Source organism: Rattus rattus, chromosome 16 (genome assembly GCF_011064425.1).
Source record: "Rattus rattus isolate New Zealand chromosome 16, Rrattus_CSIRO_v1, whole genome shotgun sequence".
Lineage (NCBI taxonomy): Eukaryota > Metazoa > Chordata > Mammalia > Rodentia > Muridae > Rattus > Rattus rattus.
The window spans coordinates 23,296,677-23,315,755 of record NC_046169.1 but is presented as its reverse complement, the minus strand read 5'-3'; the positions used below and the strand labels follow the sequence as shown (position 1 = coordinate 23,315,755).

General features: G+C 45.5%; 1 protein-coding gene across 2 annotated transcripts in view; it reads left to right on the top strand.

The window, feature by feature from the left end:
• The window catches only part of Caln1 (calneuron 1), a 462,493-nt gene that overhangs the window by 280,012 nt on the left and 163,402 nt on the right, over positions 1 to 19,079 (top strand). For both annotated transcript variants that reach the window (XM_032886858.1, XM_032886859.1), the window contains one exon: positions 9,805 to 9,917. In XM_032886858.1, the coding sequence (XP_032742749.1) occupies positions 9,805 to 9,917 (113 nt within the window). The remainder of the gene's footprint in view (positions 1 to 9,804; positions 9,918 to 19,079) is intronic.

Genomic DNA, 19,079 nt, shown 5'->3' with positions numbered 1-19,079 from the left:
GCCAACCGCTGAGCCTAGTGATCTCAGTTTGATCCCTGGAACGCACGTGGTTGAAAGGGGAGAACCGGTTTCAGCAAGCTGCCCTCTGACCTGGGTGGGAACCGGCTGTGTTTGATAGCAGAAGATACAAATAACTATGGCTTCAGCAAGCAGAGATTGTCTTTGACATAGGATGGAGAGGGAACGATGGTTGCATCCATTGTTATAGATGATGGTTAAGTCTAGCTTTCCGCTGTGCCTTCCCCAGTGCCCAGTATTGTAGTTTGCTTCCAGATACTCACTCCAGGTGAGCCTGCCTCATTCGGACCGGAAGTAAAAGGCTTATACCAGAGCCACTGCCCCACACAGATGGAATTTTGTTAATATTGCAATTAAGAATCCTTTGAAAAGTAAAACAGTCTGGACTTAGAGAAATAGTCTCTTATCTATTTGCATGCCTTATTTTAAAAAAGCAAAACAAACAAACAAACAAACAAACAAAACCTAGATTCCTGGCCCTCTTGTGTATGGAGTCTAGATTTTTAAAAACAAGGCATAGAAGCAGAAGGAAGACTGTTTGGGAAAAGAAAATGAATCAGCAAGAGAGGGGCGGAGGATGAAAGAGAATCAGTTATGTGTGTCTAAAAAATCTCATGGTGACCCTATTATCTTGTGCAATATATGCTGATAAATAATGCCTACAGAAATCCTCCTGTAGCTTGGAAAGGTGGCTCAGTTGGGATGGGAACATGCTTGCATGAGGACCTGAGTTTGGACCCTTAGCACCAATGCAAGAGCATATACTTGTAATCCCAGCGGTGGGGAGGCAGAGACAGGAGGGTCCCAGGCATTGTAGCAGAGTTGGTGAGCTCCGTGCTCGGTGAGAGATCCTCTTCAGATAAACAAGCTGGAGATGAATTGAGGATGACCACCAAAGTCAGTCTGTGGTCTCCACAAGCATGCATACATGTGCACATATACCATACACATGCATGTAAACCTGTAAGGGTAGTCACTCCTGCATTTCACAAAAGGTGACTGGTCCAGAAATTGTTCCATGTTGTAGGAATATTTAATCTCAATCAGGGGCTTCTACCCTGCTTTGATCATTCAGTTCCTGGATAAAAGATACACAACTTATATATTTATATTAAGCCTTAATTAGCACTTAAACCCGAATTATAATTTGCCATGTTCTGTCTGAGCTGGTCTTAACATCAGTTGACCAGCCCTCATGGCCAGGTTTTCATAACTTGCTTAACCTATGGTGTCTTTCCTCCTCCTTTCTCTCCTCCTTGATATTCTCCTCAGACCCTAAGCCAGAGAATCCAAACCCTGCCTATCTCAATTCTGCCCAGCCATAGGCATCTGTATTCACCAATCAGAGATGACTTAGGAGGCAAGGTCACTTGGGCAGACATGTGGACTCTCATCTCTGGGGCAACCAGGCCTTGAGGGGTGGGGGTGGGGCGTATTTAGCATTATAATACGTAGCAACAGACCAAACCTCAACAATTCCACACATTCCTTTGGGGACATTCGTTAATAGCTATTTGTGGTGACTCTGCCCTGTTTAGACTTGTTTCTCAGACTAATTCTTTTTGGGAGTGGGAGAAATTTAAGTTGTGTGCTGGATTGTGTGTGAGTGCCCTGGTTCCTCTGGGAACGGACCATCTGTGAGGATGACTAAGGATGCTCACTGCAGGCACAGTGGCAATCTGGGGAACATGTGGCTGTTAAGACAGTGGCCATTTACCTTAAAATTCCCAAAGGTCACCTTTCCCAGTTACCCATTAAATCCCTTCCTCGGGGCTAAGAGAGGAAACCACATTGTAACAGACTTTGGAGGGAAACATGAACCTTATCAAGGCTGTGTGCTGGGGTCTCTGATGCAGACAGGTATGCTGTACTGCAGGGTTGGTTAATATTGGGTTCCTAGTTGAGCCCTTGCCCCTGCCATGTGCTAGTTCTCTGACATTTTCCACTCCTTGCTTTAACCCCTTCTTGCCTAATGTTTACCACTGGTAAGATGTGAATTAGGAGAATTCTTCATAGTGTCGGAGTGGAAATAAATTTATATAATACTCATATACCAGACATTAGATAATGTCGAACAACTATCTCCTGTTGCTTATTATTACTCTTTCTTTTAAATGATTAAGTGACACCTACAGAGATAAGAGCTAATCATTCATTACAAAGACAGTTTTTGTTTTTCAAGTATATGTATTTGCGTCTTTATGCGCGCTTGTGCATGTGCACACAGATGCTCTCAGAGTCTAGAAGAGGGCATCGGATTCACTGGAGCTGGAGTTCCAGGCGAGCCACCTGATTTAGGTGCTGCTAGCTGAATTCAAGTCTTCTGGAAGAAAACCAATGCCCTTAATCACTCAGCCATCTTCCCCGTCCATGAGACAGTCATTTAGATTACTCTGTGTGTGTGTGTGTGTGTGTGTGTGTGTGTGTGTGTGTGTGTGTGTGTTCATGTTCTTGTATGTCTGGGAGTGCGAGGGTGTGTTGTTGCACATACAACTCTCTGTTCATTCATATGAAGGCCTAAGGTTGATGTTTAAATTATTTTTAATCACCCTTTTCACCTTATTCGTTGTGGCAGACATCTCAGTCAAACCCAGAACTCATCCAACCAGCTAGTCTTGTTATCTTATAGGCAGTTTGCCATGCTTTCTGGGAACCCAAACTTGAGTCCTCATGCTTGCAAGGCCGGCCCTTTAATTACTAAGCTCCAGTTCTAGAATCTGGTAACTAATCTCTAGTTCCTCTGTCCAGACCACAATTTCTTTCCTTTTTCTTTTTTTTTTTTTTTTTTTCGGAGCTGGGGACCGAACCCAGGGCCTTGCGTTTGCTAGGCAAGCGCTCTACCACTGGGCTAAATCCCCAACCCCCAGACCACAATTTCTAAGTGATAAATGGACGGCTTGTTTTTTTTCCAAGACCAAGGTAGATCTTCGAAGCTTTGGATCTGCTGCTCAGTTCTTGCTCTGATGGTGCCTTTGGGCAAAAGTAGCATCTACTTGTGAGTGGTACCTGGTGCTGTAATGAAAGGGACCAGAACTCCTGAGAGCCCTTGAGATGCACAAGGCTTTGCTCCTCTGGGCTTCTGCATGGGGTAGATAAGTAGGTGGTCCCTCCTCTCTTAGTTGGAAGGCAGATTTTTTTTTAAACTTATTTTCAATTTCCTCAGGCTGAGAATCATGGACAGACTCCCTTGCTAGTCTTCCAAGTGGGAGAGAATGGTGACCTTGAGAAGGAGTGTGAGTAGCCGGCCTGTTGGACACATTTTAGTTAAGATCTCATAAGGTCTGTACACAAATAGATCTACACTTGTGAACTGAAACACAAAGACTTTATGATTGTTAGAGTTTGTAACCATAATTTTTGGCTATTTTATTTGGTTCTTATACCTACCGTTCTTCTTCACCCCAATCCCCTTCCAACTCTCCAACACTAGGTGGGAGAGAGAAAGAGTTAGAGGGAAAAGGGGAGTATTGACCTCGTTAGACTACTTTCTGCTGATTAGGGGCATCAAGATCCTTGGACCAGTCTAATCTTCATGGTCAGGATATCCAATTTCTTCTCATTTCTTTGCTCAGAGCTACTTAACGACTACAGCCAAAGGAACCAGTAGCAGCAGGGGCAGCAACAGCAGCAGCAGCAGCAGGAATAGGAGTAGCAGCAGCAGGGGGAACAGTAGAGCCTGCCTCCTCTCAGGGCTCTGGCATTTTTATACCCTCTTAAGAGGTCCCTGAACTCCAGTCGTAAACATCTTCAGCTGGCAGAATCACACCCCTGTCGGAGCATGAGACAATTCATAGTTAGCTGCTGTGGACACCTGGGGTTAAAACAAAAACCATTCACATAACCTTGTAGCGATAGGTGATTGGTCCACTGCAATATCCCCAGTAGCTGTGGTGTTGCAAGTTCCTCCTCATCACCTGCACACACACACACACACACACACACACACACACACACACACACACACACACACACACACACAGAGAGAGAGAGAGAGAGAGAGAGAGAGAGAGAGAGAGAGCGCCTATATTTGATATGCCTTAATCAGCCCAATGGCTGGGCCACTCCTAAACTTCCATGTTATAAGCGCCTCCCCTCCAATACTCCTGAGTTATTACCTTCTAAAACCTATATCCCATCTTTGCTACCCAAGACCCAATGGGGGCGCTGCTCTTCCCCGGCTTTTACATGGTTGGTACTCTGTCTTCTGCCGTTCCCAAACCTGTACCTTATTCTTCTCCTGGCATAGTGGTTCTTCTTCTTCTTCTCTAGGTCCCCTTGCCTGAGAGTTCTAAAGTCTTGCCTCTGTCTCCCTGCTTAGCCATTGGCTGGTGGCAATTTTATTCACACTGGGGGCAGGGCCCCACAGTGTCTTACACGTGGGATTCTTGTGCAATATTTGGGAACCTAATTAACATAATGTAAGCATGGAATCAAATCTACAACATTCCCCCTTTCATCCATTTAAAAAGGCCTTTTCTCTCAGCTATACATTGAGCATAGTTATAACAGTGACGTAAACTATCAGGTATACTATATATTAATAGTGTCCAGTCCATCAATTTTTATCAATTTAGATATATTACTCAATATCTATCCTAACTTAGAGTTTGCAATTCTATACCTAAATTATGTTTTGATTTTAACTTGCGTTACCGTCTGAAAACCATCCTTTCAAATCTACATCATCTTCCTCAATGCTAAACAACTTGAGTTTGATTATGAGACTATAACTGATCTTCAACACTGTCGGAGGTATGAGAATGAGTTAAATATTACCTGTCCTGTTTGATTTTCTCAAACTTTTCTTTTCTGTAGCCAAGATCTTCAGGAGGGTCTTCCCTGCTCGTATCTGATCTATGTCACTCTGGAAGGGGTCCAAAGCCTTTTCTTCTTTCCCATTAAGACAAATACAGAACTTCTCTTCCAAAACAGCACACCCTCGGTCCAGTAACTTGAAATCGTCAAAGGTATAGATTGACTCAAATTAGCAGCCTCCTTTCTCTTTAGCCCTGCTCTATTCTGACCTCTCTCCCAGAGGACTTTTAATATCATAACCACCAAACTTCCAACCACACACATTTTGATAACTAAAACAATTCAAAGCAGTTAAAGCAATCCAAACAATTATTATTATTATCCATCGAGACAGAGTTTCTTCACTATCCCCTCTCTTGTTCTTACACGATTAATTTTTAATAGTGACATCAAGGCCTAAATTTCTACTATTTGCCTGAGATAAGATTTTCTCCCTACTCCCTGCCTTGCCCTACATGATCAAAGGCCTCAATTTATTTATTCATCAACTGGGTCTTTAAAGAAACCAAACCTCTCACTAGGAGAGCTAGTCATGGGTGAGTCAGAGTGTGAGCTGGTTCCACAGTACATGTTTAGAGAATGCAGGAATCCAGTGTTTTAAAATCCTTCTTTTCCACCTCCTTTCCCCTCCTACTTAATATTTGTCCTTTCTCCTTCCTTTTCCTCCTTTCTATTCTTTCCCCCTTACCCCCAACTCCCTTTTCCTCTTCCTTCTTTCTCTACTTTCTCTCTTCTTTTGCTTTCTCCTTCCTCTTTTCTTGCTTAATCTCACTTCCTCCTTCCCCCTCCGTCCTCCTTCCTTCTCTTCTTCAGCTTCCCATGATTCCCCCTCCCCTTCTTCTTTCTTCTCTTCCTACCTTGATAGATAACTTCCTATTTATACTCAAGAACAAATTCACCAGGAATGCCTCGGAAGTCATCCTCTCCCGTGTCTCCACCAGCATCCCATTGGAGAGTTTTCTATTCAGAGGTACTTGCTCATCTGAGTGGCCCAGGCGAAGTCATTGTTTGTCAGCGTATTCGTAGCATACCAGCAAGGGTGAGCTTCCAGCTTCCTTTATCTTGTCAAACGGGGAAAGAAAAATTGATTTCCACTCAGCATCTCATTGACTGCTCCACCCCATTTGGTAGATTAATCTTCCTTTTCCCACTAGCTTGTCTCACCTCCCTGATCCTCCCAGGAGTTTCATCTACGAGGCAGTGTGTTCCTGGACAATCTGTACTGACTTATTGACATCCTGATGATGACATCTACTTGGCCACTAGGCACAGGTTGTGAACGAGTGCTCCTTGGAAGCACAGACACTCTGAGAGTAGATTAATTCTGGGTCTTTATTCTGGCATGCTGCTGGAGCTTAGGTAAAGAGGTAGAAAGCTGTTGGTTGTGTTGCCAATTTAAATGGTAGTAAGGGTTCCTAACGCCATGTTGATGACTTGCTGGGGGTCACTCAATGCCCTGAGAGTTGACTTTGGCCTGGAAAGTTGACTTGACAAACACCTTTTGGTGAGCACCAGCTCTAGCATGATAACAGAACAAAATCCCCCCCCCCCAAAAAAAAAACCAATTGATGCTTAACTGAACCAGGGAAAACAATCAAGAGACATCACTTATTCATTTTCCAAGCACATTCTGAATACCTGTTCTGTCAATCAGTCTACATAGATGCCTTCTGGGGCTACTTTTCCTGATGAGACATGAACAAATGTCTATTCGCCTCCAAATAGAGCACAGATGACAAACCGAAGAAATGGTTCCACTGTGGTCTACTTCTGTGAACCAGTGAGTATATTGGGATTGCTTACAGGAGCACGAGTGACTCATAGGCAGCTGTATCACCAAAAATCTGCCCAGCATGGGTGATGACTCAGAAAGGCTTCATCTTAGAGCTCCCTGTACTTGGATAACAGGTGGGAGACCTGCTCTGCCCCCGATAGTGGCTACTTATGTAACGCTGAAAGGGGCATTTTGAATCTTGTGAATTCTAGGCGCTTTCTGTGTCTGGTAAGTTTTGTTGACTTCCCCTAATCCAAAAGAACCTTTCTCCGGGAGAGACTTCTCATTTCATAGGAAATAGTCACACAACTGCTTTGCTCTCTGACCTTCCATAATCGAGTTCAGGGGGTGGGGGAGTAAGGCAAACCCAGACAGGAACACAAGGTGGTAAGTTCTGTCCCGATGCACATGAAGTTGTAGGAGACTGTGCTGGGACTTTTCCTGGGATAATGTGGACAAACATTTGTTCACTTCGGGTAGGCACCAATAACAGAGCAAAGGAATGATTCTACTAGTTTGTTGAACCAATGAGTTAACAGGAGTTACTTATACAAGTACAAGTAAAGGATTACATAGAGTGTCATAGGTCACTTGAAGGCAGATGAGACACTGAAAACCCCATTGGAGAGGGGCCTTGTGATTCTTGTGTGTTTCTTGAACTTCCTGGGCCTTATGAGTTTCCTGAGCTTCTTGTGTCTTATGAGTTTCCTGAGTTTCCTGAGTCTTGTGAACTCCCTCTTCCTTCCATCGGGGAATGTTTCAATTCTGATCAAATAGCTACATAAATACTGATGAGGAAGAAAATTTGGCAGGTTCTTCCTGGTGAGATAAGGTATGGCCAGGAAGCAATAAAACAATAACAGCATTGTAGTTCCTTCTCTGAGAACAAGGTGGTATTCACCAGGAAGATCATAGATAAAGACATCTCTCGGGGGACATAGCAGCAGGCACATAGAACCAGAGGTGAAAACAACACATTGCTTTTTATGCAATGGTGGAGATAATAAGGCTACAAGAGAAAGAGGCAGGCTTGGAAAGTATACTGAGGTGGTTTTCTTAGTTTTGGGTTAAAATATCACTGAAGTTTGTAGAACAGTGTTGTATCTGCTTTGTACAGTAATTTCAAACTGTATGGAAGATGATGTAGAGGCAGCAGTGTGGTGCCATAATCTCAAATACAAGTATTGATTCGTGGAAGCATTGTTCCATCAACCTTGTTAGAGGGAATCATCTACTGGAGAAACAACAGAGAGAATTTTAACAAGTATTTAAGGGGTTAAACCCTTTAGACATAATGACTATATTGATGTGTGAGTTTCAAGGATGACGTTGTGACTTTTGTCACACATGGCTGGACAATTTGTGGTATAGAGAAGCAGCAGATGGGAGGTGTGGTCATGCTAAGTAGGAGGGGGTGGGTGGACATTTAGGTAGAATACAGTCATGAATTGCTTAATGATGGGGAAAGGTACTGAGGAATGTCTCATCAAGAACTTCATCCTGCCGTGACTATCCAAGTGCATACTTACAAAAGCTTAGATGCTACTCTACTAAGCTAGCGTGTATGAGTGTGTATGTGTGCACACGCATGCATGCTCGCACATGTGTGCACAGGTGTGCACACCTACACACTTTGTATGCATGAATAAAGCAACACAGGATTGACTTAGGGACAAGAGGAAATGATAGAGTCAAGACTTGTGGTAGTGCTGGAAATGTAGCTTGGTCAATAGAGTTCTTACATAGAATGTACAAAAGTCCTGTGTCCATCCCCAGCAGTGAATAAACTGAGCGTGATGGCACACTCATGCAGTGCTGACACTTGGAAAGTGGAGATGGGGAGATCAGAAGTCAAGTCATCCTTAGCTCCATTGCAAGTCTGAGGCCGGCCCGAGTAACAACAATCAGAGTCTGACAGATTGCTTTTGAAGAGAGGTGCAGAAATGTATAATATTAAATTTACCAATCACTGCTACTTCATAGTGATAATTTAACATTTTAAAACAAAGCAGACATTGGTCGGGAAGGCTTATCATCTCAGTTATTCATGAGGCTGAGACAGGAGGATCGCAAGTTAAGGGCCATCCTAAGCTACAAAGTGAAATCAAGGCCAGCCTGGACAAGTTAGTAAGATCCTGTCTCTAAACCAAAGTAAACAGAAGGCTGGGAATATTTCTCAGTGACAGAACACTTGCATAGAATCCCCAGGTGAGGGGCTGGGCTGGGGATATGGCTCAGCTGTAGAATGATTATTTAGAATCCTCTAGTGAGGGGCCAGGATGTGGCTCAGAGGTAAGTTACATATTTAGCATATGCCAGTGAGGCACTCCGGGGACTTGGTTTACTGTAGAATACTGTCTTAGGGTTTCTATTACTGTGATAAAACACTGTGACCAAAAAACCCATGGGTTGGGGAGAGTTTCAGCTTATGTGTCCAGATCATAGTTCATCATGAAGGGAAGTGGGGCAGGAACCTGAACTTAGAGGTAGGCACTGAGGCAGAAGCCATGGAGGAGCGCTACTTACTGGCTTGTTCCTCATGGCTTGCTCAGCTTATTTTCTAACGCCATCCCAGATCACTTTCCTAGGGGTAGCTGGCATCATTCGCACAAATCATTCGTCGAGAAAGTGCCCCACAGATTTGTGAGGGGCTGGGGGCGTGGCTCAGTGGGAGAGCCCCTGCCTAGAATCCCCCAGTGAGGGGCTGGGGGCGTGGCTCAGTGGGAGAGCACCTGCCTAGAATCCCCCAGTGAGGGGCTGGGGGGTGGCTCAGTGGTAGAGCCCCTGCCTAGGATCCCCCAATGAGGGGCTGGGGGCGTGGCTCAGTGATAGAGCCCCTGCCTAGAATCCCCCAGTGAGGGGCTGGGGGCGTGGCTCAGTGGTAGAGAACCTGCCTAGAATCCCCAGTGAGGGGCTGGGGAAGTGGCTCAGTGGTAGAGCACCTGCCTAGGATCCCCCAATGAGGGGCTGGGGGCGTGGCTCAGTGGGAGAGCACCTACCTAGGATGCTTGGGCACCTGGGTTCAGTTCCCAGTACCAGGGAAAAAAATGAACAGCGTTAAACAATTCTCAGTTACATCAGCAGATCTTTTCATTTTATTTAGGTCATGCCAAAGAGAAAAAGAGTTGTTAAATGCATCAGGGGCTATTGATCATGTTTATGGTAGTTTTCACTCATATATCTCTTTCTCCTTCCAGGAGATGGGCAGGTAGATTTTGATGAATTCATGACGATTCTTGGACCCAAGCTGGTATCATCTGAAGGTCGAGATGGTTTTCTTGGAAATACGATAGACAGTATCTTCTGGCAGGTAAGTGCGATTTTCACATAAGATTAAGTCGGGCAGTATCGTGTTTTCTGGGATCAACTAGCTTTGACTATGAAGTGTTGGGTATCTATTCCGACTGTAATGGACCTTCCTGGACTTGGGTGATGGGTGTTTTTTGAATTTGTATATCTCAGTTGAACTCTATGCTATGTTCTGTTACGGTTTGAGCTGTCTCCCCACGTCTTTTCCTTGGAACAGAGTTTGCATTTGTGGAGGTGAAATTCTTCCACATCTGACTCATGAAGGGCTCTCTCCTGAAGGCATTGAAAAGGGGACATTGGTAATGCCTATGATAATTCTTACTTTGAGCTAAGCTCTTGAAAGTTCTCAGTGTAGGGGTTCAAGAGAAACAATGAAGCAGGTTGTCCTTTTGAGTAAGAAGTTTCCTGGGGGGGGGAATTATTAACACTATAGGCAAATAGGCATGAGAGGGGTTCTGAAGAGAATTCAGTTCCATGAGATAGAGAAGAGGTCTCCTCTTAGAGCAGAGGTTCTCACCCTTCCTAATGCTAATTAGGAAGGCTCTCTACTGACCCTTTAACACAGTTCCTCATGTTGTGGTGACCCCCCCAACCATAAAATTGTTTCACTGTTACTTCATTGCTGTAATTTTGTAACCGTTTCCAACCATAATGTAAATATGTGATATGTAGAATATCTGATACGTGACCTAATAAAATGGTCACAATCCCACAGGTTGAGAACCTCTGCCTTCCTTAGACGCGCTGGGAGTGGGGTGGGGGGAGAGGTGGTGGCTCTATGCCATGCAGTCACCAAGGGCTCTGTAGGACATGCTTCAGATCAGATGTATCTGTCCTCTTAGTGACAGGAGTTGGTCCCCTTGTGTGTGTCTGTCACAGGGTGTGTGGTTACCATAGTCCCTGATTGCTCAGGGCGCTTAGTAAACGTCTTCTGGGAAAGTGAGGATTGCATACTCACAGTTCAGAAGCCATCACAGCATGCTAGCTTTCATTTCTTCTATGACAGTTTTGATGACATGAGAGAAGAGGGAGGAGAGAGAAGAGAGGGAGAGAGAGGAGAAGAGAGAGAGGAGAAGAGAGAGAGACAGGAAGTATGTCTCTTTTTTTCCTCCGTGCGTGTTTGTATGTGTGTGTATGCATTTGTGTATTATGTATGTATGTATGTATGTATGTATGTATGTATGTATGTATGTATGTATGTTGTATACAGGTAATCTTGGTCTCAGTAGCTCCCAGCTCAAACCTGACAATCCCAGGAGCTTCCCCACTGGCAGGGTAGATGGTAGCTTGTATTGGAGCTTGACACTACTCCTGCCCTTTATAAGACATGTTGGTCTTATCTAAGGACCTGCATCCAGTGCTATAAATCTGCAGCCAGTCCCGTCTTGTGAATCCTTGTTGGAGATTACTGATGCCCACATTCTAATTATTAGAGTGCCACTAAATCATTTTTACTCCACGTCTCATTTTAAGATGTGACTATTATTTTATGGGTATGGAATTGGGGGAATGGGTCATTAATCTTTGTTTTTAAAACATATGAGCCAGATACGTTATTGAGTTCAATTGAATGGAATTTCTTCTTAGGCGTCTAAAATGCTACAGAAGCCGGGCAGAGGAGTGCAGACCTGTGATCTTGGTACTTAGGAGACTGGAGCAGGAGGATTGCTCTGAGTTTGAAGCCAGCCTGGGCTACAAAGTTTGCAGGGTGAGACCCCCATCTCACAAAAGCAAAAAACTAAACCAAAGCGACAGCAAACGGAAACAAATAAAAACCAGGAAATAAAATAAATTAGAACATTGCAAACACCATCAAAACATTCCCTTGATTTCTTAAAACAGTTTTCTCTTCAGTAAATACACTTTCCTAAGACAGATAAGCATATGATTACCTTTTCCTCATCTCAAATCTTACTCAGGTACTCAGTGTATAGCCAATGAGCACGTAAATACCTTTCATTTGGCTGTGACAAAAATAGACGACAGAGACAATTTAGAGGAAGAAAGACTCCTCTTGGCTCACGGTTTCAGAGGATTCAGGTGGTCACGTTCACATCACGGCCATGGGACTTGCCATGCCTCATATGGCAATGGGAGAATGTGACACAGGAGAGATGGTCACTCACTTCACAGTGGGCACGGGAAACCGGGAAAGAGTCAGGCGTCATATCCCTGAAGGATCTTACTCTAGTGACTTGTCTTCTCGAGAGCCCATAATGTCCCAAAATAGAGCCATCAGAGAATTTAAACCATAACCCTGGAGGAGACATTTTGGCTTCAAACAACAGTGCCATTCTTCAGCCCATCCAGGTTGAGCCCGTTCAGGAAAGGACAAGTTGTCCCCCACCATCTGCCCTTTACCATGAGTTCCATGAGTTCTTTCTATACTGTGCTCTGTTTTCATGGTCCGCCCTAGCCTAGGAAGATGCCACAGGAAGATGCACCTGAGCTCTGTTCTTTTTCCTGGTGCCATCTGAGAGGAAGGAAGGAAGGAACCATAGGCATCGTATCCCTATCCCACACGGCGGCCTCCGTTCTCCAGATTCTTCACCATATGGCCTCTCCATGACCAGTGTTTTCTAACATGACGCTGACTCTCTTTAGCACAGTCCCGTCATGCCAGCAAGATCACAGACTCTCTGGGTCTGTTATACTGTAGGTCTCTCTCCTCTGGAGTGAGAAGACGCTGGAACACAGCGCAGTGAGCCAAGGGTGGGGACGTTGCACCTGAGATGACTTCTTTTTGAAAGTGTCCTTTGTGTGACTGCACATGTGTGACTGTCCCTGTGTATGCACGCACATACATGTCCTTCTTCAGGAGCCATCTACCTTTGAGTGAAGCAGGGACTCTCACTGACCTGGAATTCACTGATTGAGCTGGCTTCACTGGTCAGCAAGCCCTTGGAATCTTCCTATTCCAGCTTCCCCAGTTGCTTAGATTACAAGTTCAGGCTGCCACACACAGGTGTTGTTGTTGTTTGGTTTGGTTTGGTTGGTTTAGATTGTGTGTGTGTGTGTGTGTGTGTGTGTGTGTGTGTGTGTGTGTGTGTGTGTGTGTGCATGGAGAGGAAGACCTGGGTATCAAACTCAGGCCCCTCTGCCTGTAAGGCAAGCATGTTACCAATCGCGCCATCTCCCCTCCCCATCCCCGTGCTGAGAGACTTAAATGATCCCTGGAATGCAGCTCCTTCCCACTCCTGCAGTTACTCCCTCACCAGCACAGAACAGCGACCAGCAAACAGAGGAGCATGGTCAGTATCCAGCTGCTGTACTCCGCCTCTGCTCTACTGCTTGATCACTGAGAGGCAGCTTGAGAAAGGGTGTGAAACACTGGCAGCAGCCATCCCTGCCTGGAGAGAAGTTCAGGACCTCTGTGCTTGGGTGGCTGGAATGGGGGGAGTGGGAAGGGTAGGGAGTTGGGGTGGGGAGGTTAAGAGAGGGCTGTGTGCACGTGTGCACATGTGCAGGTGACACACTTGCAAGAACGTATCCGTTTCAGTCTGTGGCAGTGGTGGAAGCTAGCAGAAGAAAGAAGAGCAGAAAGGCCAGTCTCTGACTCTGGTATTCCAGAGGGGACACTGCTGTAGAAAGGATACCATTGCTAAGAGACAGGCAGGATTTTCAATCAGAGGCCGGTATCCAGTTCTCACTGAAGCAGAGGTACTTGGCATCACGATCACCAGAGCCCACAACAATGAGTAACTCTGCAGGTCTCACACTTTCAGTGAATCAGGAATTAGAGAGCAGCCCAGCTGGATGCTTTGGCTCTGGATCTCTCAGGGAATGGCTGTCAAAATGCCTGCTGCGATTATTAGAAGGGCTTGGCTGAGGTTCCTTTAGGCAGCCTCATTGCCCTGGCTGGCAACCTGTTCTCAGATCTCCACCATCAGGGCCTTTCCATAGACGCTGGCCTCTCTTAACGTGAAGGGTAAAAGAGAGTGCGGTGCAGAATGCGTGAGAACTTTCAGACTGAGCTTTTGTGCGCCTGCGCGCGCGTATGCATTCTTCTGTAAGGGCATGCGCACATGTATGCACATGTGTATGGCAGCCAGTGGGCATCCTTAGGCACCATCCACCTTCTCTTTGAAGCAGAGTCTCTCACTGACTTAGAGAGCACTGAGTAGGTTAAACTGGCTGGCCGGTGAGCTACAGGGATCTACCTGTGTCTGCCTCTCCAACATTAGGGTTACGGGTATGTTCCGCCATGCCTAGCCCTCGTTGTCTTTTTTAAGTATGGGAGAAAACTACCTGCCAGTGAAGTCAGGTAGTAGGGGCTGTCTGGGGCTATGGCAGAGGCTAGCTCTCAGAAAGGGTAAAGATCCTTTAATCGGGCTTCCAGGGTGTTTGCGTGTGCATGAAGATATGCATACATATATGCGCACATGTGCGTAGAGGCTAGAAGTCACCTTCAAGTGTTGTCCCCCAGGAGCTGGCCACCTTATTTTATGACGGAGTCTCTCACTGGGGCTTATCAATTAGGCTGGGCTCACCAGAGAATCCCAAGGATCCACCTCTTTCTGTCTTTCCCAACACTTGCATGCGCCTATCCAGATTTTAACATGACTGTTGGGAACCGAACTCAGGTCCCCATGCTTGCTAAGCAAGCACTTACAGGCTGAGCTATCTCCCCTGCCTGAGCTTCCACTCCTGATGTTGCTGTCACAAGACTTGCTTTTTCTGGGTGTTGAATTCCTCCTACGTTAGAGGAAACACAAAGATAGAGGCACTTCTCCACATCATTGACAAGGAATCTTACTAAGCACTGAGCTCATCTTCCTAATTAAATCTGCTTTCTGATGCTCTTTCCTTACTGGAGTTCTAGGCGACACTGCCAAGAGTAAAATAAAATCAACTGCAATTCTAAAAAAAAAAAAGAACCTGTCTATTGCTTGGTGCCAGTCCTAAAATTATGACCTACAGCATTTATGCAGGGAATTGATGTTGGAGATGGCAGGATTTAACCAGCTGCACCCACAGCTTCCTTCCTGAGGGATATGGCCTGGAAATTGTGTTCTAGATGATCTGGTCCAAATGGCGTATTCTGTGCCTGTCTGTGAGGCTCACAGAGTCCCTGGCCTCCAGTTCAAGAGCCTCTTAGATAGGAAGTCATAACTTGTAAAACCTTAGTGTATGTGTAGGTTTGTGTACATGTAGAAGCCCAAAGATAACCTCTGATGTTGTCCTAAGCCAACATCTCCTCCCTCTCTCCATCCCTCCCTCCCTCTTCCTCTGTCTCTGTCTCTGCCTCTGTCTGTCTCAGTCTGTCTATCTCTCCCTCTCCATAGTCTCCCATGGCCTTGTAAAATCACCATGGCTGCCCAGAGATTCCCAGAGCTCTCCCCATCTCTGCTTCTCTGGTGCTGGAATTGTACAAGTACCTGCTACTGTTGTGTTTTATAAAAAAGATAAGGGAAACCAGGAATATGTTTGGTGGAGGCAAGGTATGGTGTGGGGGAAGGGGGTGCCTCTGCAGTCCCATGCTGAAGCATCTCTTTCCCCTAAGGGACCAGCCACACCATGGTAGAGTACAGAAATAGAGTTTATTCAGGACATGGGGAGGGGAGTTGAGAGGGTAGTAGAGACAGAGAAAGGCAGAGAGAGAAAGAGGGAAAGTAAGAGTAGATAGAGGTGGAGAGAGAAGGGGAAGGGGAAGGGGAACAGAAAGGGTAAGGAGCAGGAGCAAGAGCAAAACAGCAAGAAAGAGAGAAGGGGCAGGCAGCCCCTTTTACAGTGAGTCAGGCACTCATGCCTTTGCCAGGTAACTGTGGGGCAGAGCCTAGACTACCTGCCCACACCTACCACACCTGAACTTCCAGAAGGGTTCTGGGGATGGAATTCATGTCCTCATGATTGTATGACAAGTATTTTACCAGCCAATCTATTTCCCCAGCCAGAACTTTTGTTTTCTTTCTGAGACAGGGTCTCACTATGTATCCTAAGCTGGCCTCAAACCCTGCTCTTCCTGCCTCAGCCTCAAGTGCTTGAATTATAGGCACCCACTCCCGGGTTCAGCTGATAACTGGAAACTTCATTGTAGTCTTCTCCTTCTATATATATCAAGTTCCTGTAAACTTGACATTATTGTAGGAATATTATGGGGGAGAAACTAAGAAATTCTGTTTGAAGTTGGCCCTGGGACTTGATGGATTGTAATGATGGAGAGGTAGAAAGGAAAGGGCTTGGATGCCCTGCTTGGGGATGGCCTGCCTGCTCAATGTTCCTGGGGATACATGAGCAATGACGGATGGAAGGGAACTAATAGCAGATGAAAGTCAAACTTAGCAGACTGGTGAGTTTACTGGGGTTATTTACAAGAATGTGGGTGAAGAGTTACTTATAGGAGCATGGACAACTCAAAGGCCACCATGAGTCACTGGAAAAAACCCATTCTAGCATGGGTACAACTCAAAAACATCTGTGTCCTTGAAGCTCTAGTCAGAACTTATAGGCAGCTCAGATGAGAAGCTCCTGTCCCCAGCAACTGTTACTGCTTATATATAAAACCCTGGGGAGGGAATCTTGTAAACCTTAGGAACTCTCTGAGCCTTGTAAGTTTTCTTTGCCTCCTGCCTATTGAGAAGCCTCCATCTGTGGTGGGAATTGCTATAAAACAATACTACTGGCTGATTGTGACCACTGAGGAATGTGGTCCTCAGCTCCTTCTTTGTAGTACACACTAGGACCCTATCTGTATTCTAGAATGTCTCCCTTAGGTTGGAGAGAGAGAGAGAGAGAGAGAGAGAGAGAGAGAGAGAGAGAGAGAGAGAGAGAGAGAGAGAGAGAATGTTACTGTTTGGTGTCTACATGAGCTCATTTGTTTCAAGAACCCTTTAACAATCTCTCTTCCTTGACCTCAGGAACTATTCTGGGCTTTTCTACAAGTCTGTAGACTGCAAACAATCACAAGGATAATAATGAGGATCTCAGCAGATTCAACCCCATTGTTAACCCCAGTGGTCACCCAGCCGTCCCTGTTAAGTATCTTCCTTCTGAAGAAAAGGCGACAGGGCTTCTACACTTAAACTATTGAAAAGGGGGCCTGGAAATATGGTTCTGTTGATAGAGATCTGACTTAGGATGCATACAGCTTGGGTTCCATCCCGAGTACCACATCAAGACTCAGGTGTACTGGGGAATAACTGTGATCCCTACATGAGGCAGGAAGTGGCCAGAGATGATGGACCCTCAAGGACATAACCCTCCAGGGACCTAATTCTTCCAGCTGGATGCCACCTCCTAAAGTTTCTAAAGCCTCCTAAAATAGCACCAGCAACAGGTTACTGAGCATTCAACATAATGATGGGGGGGGGTCACATTCAGTTCTTAAGATGGTGACAATGTCTAGTTTGCCATACAGATAGATCTGTGCAAGATCCAAGACCAAGTCAATGTCCTAGCAGAGTGCACGAGTTGGAGGCTAGGGAAATGACTCAGTAAAGTGTTTGTTGCATCGTCCTGACATTTGATCTCCAGAATCTATGTTGTTTTTTTTTTTAAACAAAATCCTGTCATGGTGGTGGGTTAATAACCTGAGACTGGGACACAGAGGTGAATCCTTGACGTCTTACTGGCCTGCCAGCCTAGCCTACTTGGTGAGTTCTGTGTCAGTGAGAGTCTGAAGAAAACAAGGAGGAAAACATCTGACAGTTGAGAATGACCTCTGACCCCTCCCCTATGTGTACAAATCACTATCCTTAGATAATGGGCTCCAACCAGACCTGCTTACTAAATTGACTTGTTCAGTCCCAGAATACCTAACTACAGGACTTCTCGGCACCCCCATGGACTCGTCCCTATCTGTGGGAGAATCATACAACACCTGCAGCTGCTCCCTAAGAATCTTTCTAGTTTTGGCTTCTATCTCTCCATCCCAGTCAGTGCCATGTCTGGTTTTTCCTCTCTCCCTCCTCTACCTTTCCATTTGTGCTAGACTCAGGGTCGTTGTTGTAATCCAAACTCACCAGACTGGAGAGATGGCTCCATGGATAAGGGTGTACTGCTAAGGAAAGAACCTATCGTTTGGTCTCTAGTCCCCATGTTGGGCAGCTCACAAGGGTCTGTAACTCTGGTTGCAGGAGATTCAATACCCTTGACGCTGTGTGATCACATGTGTATATACACCCCTAACACACACACACACACACACACACACACACACACACACACACACATACACACACACACACTTGAAAAATAAATAGGTTTTAAAAGCCCAACAACAACAACAAATCCTTCCCAGACCCTGGCCTGTGTTCTTGACTCATGGGCAAGTGGGGATTCTTCATGCCCCATGTTCACGACATGTGAGAAAAATTGACTAAGCGTAGTTACTTTGCAATGGGAAATCTGCTGTGCCTTTAAGGAATGGGGATGGGCTAAGAAGTTGACAGTGACATTCTGTGTGGTAGGAGGGTGGAGGTGTTGTCTAAAATCTCAACAGTGGGCATATGTTACTTCCATAATTGAGAGGAAAAGCTAAAGTGAAGAAAAAGCAGCCTCCAGCTAGTCAAGCATCTATTAATAGCTATGTTTTATTTTTTATGTGTAAGACTAGAGGTTACCTGCATGAGGCTGGCTGCTGAGGGATGTTGCAGGGGAGATGGTTCTGTGAAATGAAGTGTGTTCATTTCTGTGCAGGATTTGGTGCTTGGAAAATATAAGAACATTTCAATTTTGAGATCTTTCTTCTTTCCTTCTCTTTCCTCTTTTCCTCCCCCCTTTCTCCCCACTCCTGTCCTTTCTCTTTCTTTTCTTCCCCTTCCCTTCCTCTGTCCTCTTTCCCTCCCTTCTCTCTGTCCCTCCCTCCCCTTCTCTCCATCTGTCTCTCTACACCTTGTCTCTCTGTTTCTGTGTCTCTCTCAGTCTATCACTGTCTATCTCTGTTTGTCTCTGTCTCTCTATTTCTCTCAGTCTCTCTCTTTATCTATGTCTCTGTTTCCCTCTCCTCTCTTTCTCTCTCTCTCTCTCTCTCTCTCTCTCTCTCTCTCTCTCTCTCTCTCTCTCTCTCTGTCACTAGGAATTGAATCCAGGGTCTTACACATGCTCAGTGAACATTCTAGCACTGAGCTACAGCCCCAACTCTGTTTGAGTCAGAGTCTCACTGAGTTACCACAGCTGGCCTTGAACTCACAGACTGTTTCTCAGACTGGACTCAAACTTGGGA